Here is a 7726-nt window from a genome sequence, read left to right as displayed (position 1 = left end):
CCCGTTTTCCAAGCCCGGTTGGGCACGCTCACTTAATCTCCTCGCTAGGTCCATAGCCAGCTCTACCCTTTGTTGAGAAAGAACTCAGGTCCTGGCAACTGAAGGCATTCTTCTCGCGGACCCCATCGTCTCCGCCTCCACCCGGTGACCTGCCTTTCTGGGCCACACTAGCCAGGCAGTGCCCAACGCTGGGGAGAGAGCTCCTCGCGCTTCCGCTTGGTACTGCGGAGTCTCCGTGGTTCCCACAAACCGGTACGCTTTGAGAAGTGCGAGATGCATCTGGAACAAGAATGCGGAGATGAGGCAGGGTCGGTGAGGCTGCTTCAGTGACAGGTACGTGTGTGGAGGTTGGCTAGAGGCTAGGTTGGGAGAGAGAGACTTTGGGGGGAGGTGGAGGATGGAGAGAAGGGGAGGTTCCAGGAAGAGTGGTGGGTCACTCTGTTTTTCTCACCACGTGTGTGTGTGTGTGTGTGTGTGTGTGTGTGTGTTCGCGCGCGCGCGCGCGCGCGCGCGTGTGTGTCTGCCTGCGTCCCTCTCTCCAGTCCTCCCTGGCCCGGTCTCCGTCTCTCAATGTCACCTTCTACCTCGGCTTCTGCTTCTCACTTCCCCCTCTTTCCTCTCCAAGCATCCTCCCTGCGCGCCCACGCCCGCTCTTCCCTCGCACTCTCTCGCGCCTAAGAGGACCTTCTCCGGAACCAGCCGGGTCCAGTCTCTCAGCGCAGTAGCATCCCAGAGCCAGTTAAGTTGAGCCGGCAGCATGTGGAACGCGACGCCGAGCGAAGAGCAGGGGCTCAACTTCACGCTGCCAGACCTGGGCTGGGACGCTCCCCCTGACAATGACTCTCTGGCAGAAGAGCTTCTGCCACTCTTCCCCGCGCCGCTGCTGGCCGGCGTCACCGCCACCTGTGTGGCGCTCTTCGTGGTGGGCATCGCGGGCAACCTGCTCACCATGTTAGTCGTGTCGCGCTTCCGCGAGCTGCGCACCACCACCAACCTCTACCTGTCCAGTATGGCCTTCTCCGACTTACTTATCTTTCTCTGTATGCCTCTCGACCTCGTCCGCCTCTGGCAGTACCGGCCCTGGAACTTCGGCGACCTGCTCTGCAAACTCTTCCAGTTCGTCAGCGAGAGCTGCACCTACGCCACGGTGCTCACTATCACTGCGCTGAGCGTCGAGCGCTACTTCGCCATCTGCTTCCCGCTGCGGGCCAAGGTGGTGGTCACCAAAGGCCGGGTGAAGCTGGTTATCCTGATCATCTGGGCCGTGGCCTTCTGCAGTGCGGGGCCCATCTTCGTGCTGGTCGGCGTGGAGCACGAGAATGGCACCGACCCTCGAGACACAAACGAGTGCCGCGCCACTGAGTTCGCCGTGCGCTCCGGACTGCTCACCGTCATGGTGTGGGTGTCCAGCATCTTCTTCTTCCTGCCTGTCTTCTGCCTCACTGTGCTCTACAGCCTCATCGGCAGGAAGCTGTGGCGCAGGAGGCGCGGCAAGGCGGCGGTGGGCGCCTCTCTCAGAGACCAGAACCACAAGCAAACCGTGAAAATGCTGGGTGGGTCTCAGCGCGCCCTCGAGCTCTCTGCCGGGAGTCCTCCTCTCCCCGTGCTTTTCCACCTTCTCCCTGAGTCTCTACCCTTCTCCAGTTTCTTTTGGTCTCGGTCTCTCTGTGTCTCTCAGTTATTCTTTCTTGTTTCAGTCCTGAGCTCTCCCTTTGGTCTCTTAGTTTTTCTATCGTATGTGTGTTCCCTGTCTCTCTCTCTCAGGTTCCCCCCACCCCCGCCCCCGGCTTACTTTTTTCTCTCTTGTTTATCTGTTTCTCTTTCTCCCATCCTCTCTTCCTCCCCCCCCCCCGTTCCTCCCTCCGTCTCTTAGCACCCCACCCTCAACTTTGTTGCAGTCTTGATACCCTTGGTCTCTATCTCTTTAGTCTCTTTTTTCCTTTTTCTACTTTCTTTCACGGAAAAATGTCCCGCTCGTGTATTTCCCTAAAATGAGTTTGATATCAGCCCAGAAACTTTGTTTCAAGACTGAGATATTTCATAAAAATATATTATGGTCTTTAAGTGTTAAAGGTGAAATTAAGCTTCCTGCCTCAAAAAGAATATGTGGATATTTAAGTTACACTAAGAAAAGCAGGCATTAAATCTAGAAAGTATTCAGTGGAAAATGTAACCAAAGACATGTTCAACTTAGATAATTTTGTCAGAGATGATTCATTTTTCTTTCACAATTGTGATTTGCTTTATGCCCTGCATTTTTCTCCCCCAAATAATCAAATCAGTTCTGTTTACCCTGCTGCTGTTTGTTCAGCTTTGTAAGGAAAGTAGGTGACAAATCAATGTAGGAGTCTCTGATTGTTTTCATGATTACCTGCCTCTCCAGGTAGAAAAGACTAGGGTGATGTAGGATAAGCTAATATAAACAGGCTTCCAACATGAGAAAGGGCGGCTTTTTGGAAGCTGACAGGACTTGCTCTCCCCAAATGGTCCTTCAGAGAACAGTTGGGTGCAGCGTCATGACTGGAGTGTGCTGAATATGTACTGCGTGAATTCAGCTTATTTAAGTACATGTGTTTTCTACAAGTCAAGTGATACAAAATGTCTTTGCATCCAAGCAACATATTAATTCTACTTGCTTTTCCAAAAGGAAAGCCTGTACACTTTATTATCTGGACATTATAGTGACATTTTGTACTTATTTGCATATTTAATGCTCTTAGAAGCCATCCCAAGGTGACTTGGTATTTGTAATTTTACAATTCCTGGAATCCTGGATATTAAAGTGGTAGTTTATTCAAAGAATGCCAAAATTTTTCATTTTCTAGACCAGCGATTCTCACAATATAACTAATAGCTCGTAAATCTGCTAGTGCCCTTCAGGGGTCTCACATTCACATGGCTATGGTGACAGTTGTTACTAGGTAACTGAGTTTGGAGAATAAGTTTAATAATTTCTTCCAATTTTATTTTAAGCCATTAAGTATCCTCATTAGTATCTCTTCATGAGTATCTCAACACCATTGTTAATTTTCTTTCACCTTGACAATTTGAAGGACATCATTAAATTAATACAAGGACTAAAATATTTTGTTATTTTTTTCTGACTTCTGAATTTTAAAAACAATCTAGAAATTTATAGGTCTTGAAAAAAAATTAACTCACATAGGCAAAACGAAGGCTTGGATGGATGATAATTAATTTTAGTTGGTTTTATGGGCTTTTATATCTTACTTATGTCTATTGTAGGTGGCAAAGAATCACCCATCTCAGTGTTTCTCAATCCTGACAACATATTCAGTCCTCTGTGAAATTTTGAAAAAAAGAAAAAAGCAGATGTCCTGGTGTCCTTCCTAGAGGTTTTAACTTAGTGAGTCTCTGTCACCTCCAAGGACTGTGTGTACCCCAGAGGGGACATGCTGATACATAGCAACAGTTGGGTATAACCACTTTACCTCCTTTGTGTTTGGTTGTGTCTAACACATATTAAATGGTGGACTATTGTGAATAAGTGGTCTAGTCAGTTGAGTCAATTCAATTACAAAATGACTCAAATAGTTGTTAAATATAAATGACTGGGAAGCTCAGTAAAAATGGTTGAACTGTTGATCCAGACACTCTCAATCTTGGTGAAAATGTAGGCATGGGAAAGATCACGTAATGTTTCTCTGAAGTCGAGGGTGACGCCACACATGATCAAGACAAAAACTATGTCTTCCAAACAGAATGTGATTTGCTATGACATTTCTTGAGCTGATGTTCTCTTTCCCATTGTTCTTTTAGCTGTAGTGGTGTTTGCTTTCATCCTCTGCTGGCTGCCCTTCCATGTAGGACGATACTTATTTTCCAAGTCCTTCGAGCCTGGCTCCCTGGAGATTGCTCAGATCAGTCAATACTGCAACCTCGTGTCCTTTGTCCTCTTCTACCTCAGCGCTGCCATCAACCCCATTCTGTATAACATCATGTCCAAGAAGTACCGGGTGGCGGTGTTCAAACTTCTGGGATTTGAACCCTTCTCCCAGAGGAAGCTCTCCACTCTGAAGGATGAAAGTTCTCGAGCCTGGACAGAATCTAGTATTAATACATGACCAAGCACATTGCTCAGCAAAGTCATCACTTATTATTCTAAACCAGAAGCCATAGCACAGCAGAACTTGGGAGGAAGTTGAAGGTTAATTTTGGAAGTGGAGACACATAGGTCTGGAAACAGTTGCGGAGAAAGAAAAGAGAATTGGTAGTGTGTGAGAAGTTTAATTTGATTGCACACTCATCAGTGCTCTCATACACTATTTCTGCATATTCATTGCCTGTGATCTTGCATTCTGCTGTTGGTGCTAGCAAGGGCTTTGCAATTCAGAGAAAGGAGTTGGTACAGAGAGGGCAATGAAAGCACTTCTTACTTTAAATAACCTGATTTACTTTTTCAGAATGATAAGAAACTTTTATTAAAATAATGACATTAAAATTTAAAAATTTAAATATGACTTTTAAAAACTAGCAATTTTTCACATAGCTCTAGATCAGTGCTGTCCAAGAGAAATATAGCACAAGATATTTAAGTAATCAATATAAAAATTATTAATGAGAATTTTATATTCTTTTTCATAAAAAGTATTTGAATCTTGTTTGTTTTTCACTTTAACAGTGCACCTTAATTTGGACATTTAGTTTTCAACAGTCATACTTGATGTATTTAGATTTTATAAAATTTGCAGATGAAAAAATTGATTCATAAATCTAAGTGGTTCAAACACACTTAAAAGTTTTCAAATAACTAAAACTACTGCAAGTTTTAAATTTTTAGATGAACTGAAATGAAAAATTCAGTTCTTCAAGTTGCACTACTTACATTTCAAGTATTCAGTGGCCAACTGTGGCTAGTCATTGCCATATTGGACAGCTCTAGAGTATATGTAAAATTATTGTTAATCTTACAAAAATATTTAAAAATAAATACTCATTCCCTTAAATGTTTTGATAGTAAAATAATTATCACAGAGTTTTGGCGTGATGAATCCTCCAGATCACACCTAAATTCCCTATTCTTCATGTTTGAAAGAAAATGGATATGAAATATAAGATGCATTTTTATACTAGGTTAAATTACATGTGATAATATTCAAGAAATGAAACTTTATAAAAATTATAGAAAATCACAAACTGCCTCATTTGGCTTAACAAAAATACTTAAGCCAACCATAAGGCTTAGATTTGTGAATAAAGGAATAATTTATAATCTACTCTGGAAAGCTTACAGGAGGAACTTAATGAACATAGAAAATTTTCATATGATGAAAAATTTAGAATCTCTTAAATGTTACTGCTTATTGGTATTCATAACTTCTTTTAATGTTATAACCATTTATTTCAAAATGCTATGCCATGTCCTGTCTCCAAATTAGTTTTGCTGTTTACGTCCCACTGCTTATCTAATAGTATGTTTACTATTAGATAAGCCATCTCCCTCTTAGTCATAATGATGAATGATTACATATCTTCAACTAAATATTGTACATTTTGGTTACAAATCTAAAGTTTCACTTATATTGACATTGTTCCCTTATAGCCAACTCTTTGCATATTAAATATATTATTCCAAAAATGATTTCTTCATATTGCTGTGCAACAGTAAGTCATCTACGCAATTGCTACGTGAAGTTATTGGTTCAACTATGGAACTGATTGAGCTATTTAGAAAAATTACTGCTGTGATTGATTCTTTCCCCACCAAAAGTAAAGATTATTATGCCAAAATAATTGATTTGACTATTTATTTTAGAAATATGAAAACAAAGTCATAATTAGAACGGTTTCTCTAGAGAAATATTTCTGAAACCAATCTGACACTAAAGCTGCCTTATCAATTTAGTCTAAGCGCAGAACTTTAGCAAATTGATCATTCAATTAATTCTTGAGAGTACATCGATATATACATATTTTTAAAATACATTGATTTATTTAAGTCCATGGATACTAATTTGGTCATTCAACATTATTGTCCTAAATAGGTCTCAGTAAATCCCAAGGATACCTTAAAGTTTTCATCTACAGATACATGAGAGAAAACAATAAAAAAAAGCTTGACTTCCATAACACAGTTGATTGCCTTGGAGAAAAACAAACCTGACTTTTAATTAGTTGCTTACCTATTCAATGGTTCCCGTTTTCTGGTGAGTTCATGTCTTTAGTCTCAACCTAAGTCACAGGGAATAATTTACATAGCAAGGGCCACCATTTTTCTTCACTGCTGTTAATCTGGGACTCGGAGGATATGTTTGGAAAAAAAGAATTTTTAATTCGTCCTCTTACATCATTGCATTTTCCTTGTTTATAAATTCTTTGCATCATCATGCTCCATAAATCATTTAAGACTCAGGGAAAAGAACTTACCAAGGAAAACTGTTTCTGAAATCCATCTTTTCACAAACATTTAGTATGTGTTTGAGATGTTCTAAACTCTAGAGATTAAAAAAACAAGAGTTTTTTTATGAGCTTTTATGATCACTTGTGCATTATGTTGTATTAGGTAACATGAAAATATTAAGTTAGGAAGTAAACATTCCAGTTGACACTGGATCAAAGGGTTCAATGTTTCAAGAAGCTGTTCATCTCTCTATATTGTTGTGTATTTGGCTCAAAATAAATTCAAAATGGGCTGTTCATACACAAACTAGTCAAATTTGTAGATGCAGTGAATGTGTCTGTTAGTGGTAATTACACTCACAGCATCCTTCATTAATGTAAGGAAAGGAAAGGAATTAGTTTCATTTTTAATCTCAGTTTCCATTTTCCTGGTTATCCGGCTATGAAGTCACACACCTTACACAAAATCAAGAGTTGCATCATTTTCATTATTGGAAGTGACTGTTATAGAAGAACTTTTTTTTTCAATAATGGCTTAATGAAAATGTTCATTGCCATGAATTATTTAAAATTCATGACAGTTTCGTGGCAATGATGTTGAGAAACATGTCTAGTATCTGGTCAGACCTTGGAAACCATTTTTTATAGTTAACTTTCTATTTTGGTGAAAGTTGTAATGAGATTTGACTTGAAATTTCAGCTTTTTCATGTTAATACTTTTATTAAGAACCTGAAATTATTACAAGCAATTTGCAATTATTAGTACGACACTGACAATTTTAGCTATAGTTTATTTATTTTTTGCTGTTTTTCATTTGCTCACAAAATTGAATTTAATATTTAAAAAAACAACTGTTAGACTTTTTGCAAGACTGGTGCATTTTTGGAAGACAAATGAAAACTCTTTTTTCTTTTAAAAATGTGTGTACCTTTGAGATACATATTTACATATATCAAAATTCGACAGTGTCTAAGTGAATAGAATAGAGTTTTCTTCCATTAGAAATACTATACCTAGTATAAATAATGTCATTAAAAGACAAAGATAATGTCTTTCATAGTTCATTATTTAGTAATCCTCATTTTTTTTTTTTTTTTTTTTTGCAATTTAAATGTCAACACTAGCCAGAATATATACAATTGTAACTTAACTAGGTGATTAGTGACAGGTGTTAATTCAGTAAATTGATAACAAAAGTTTTTTTTTTTTTTAATCCAGAGAATGAACTGTAAGTCAAAATCAACAGCAATGTGCTGGTGGCAAACACTAATTGCTTTAAGCTCACATCTTGTATTTATTAACATCAAATAAGTGTGGTCATGTTAATGCTTGGCAATAATCTAAGTTTGATCAGGTGATGGAGAG

At 39.5% G+C, this 7726-nt stretch overlaps 1 protein-coding gene across 1 annotated transcript; it reads left to right on the top strand.

Annotated features, from left to right (window-relative positions):
* The first annotated feature begins 714 nt into the window (after positions 1–714).
* Positions 715–4398, top strand: GHSR (growth hormone secretagogue receptor). The gene is made up of 2 exons (XM_016161284.2): positions 715–1553; positions 3781–4398. Exons 1-2 carry the CDS (start codon positions 758–760, stop codon positions 4083–4085), a joined length of 1101 nt encoding a protein of 366 aa, XP_016016770.1. The 5' UTR covers positions 715–757; the 3' UTR covers positions 4086–4398.
* Positions 4399–7726: the final 3328 nt, after the last annotated feature.

This window comes from Rousettus aegyptiacus, unplaced genomic scaffold, assembly GCF_014176215.1.
Source record: "Rousettus aegyptiacus isolate mRouAeg1 unplaced genomic scaffold, mRouAeg1.p scaffold_m13_p_4, whole genome shotgun sequence".
Classification (NCBI taxonomy): Eukaryota; Metazoa; Chordata; class Mammalia; order Chiroptera; family Pteropodidae; genus Rousettus; species Rousettus aegyptiacus.
Note: the sequence above shows the minus strand (reverse complement) of the source record. Positions and strands in the feature narration are given on the sequence as shown.

Coding starts and splice junctions, on each gene's coding strand:
- GHSR (XM_016161284.2), top strand. CDS start 758: ATGTGGAACGCGACGCCGAGCGAAGAGCAGGGGCTCAACTTCACGCTG. Junction 1,554..3,780: donor GCAAACCGTGAAAATGCTGG/GTGGGTCTCAGC, acceptor TTGTTCTTTTAG/CTGTAGTGGTGTTTGCTTTC.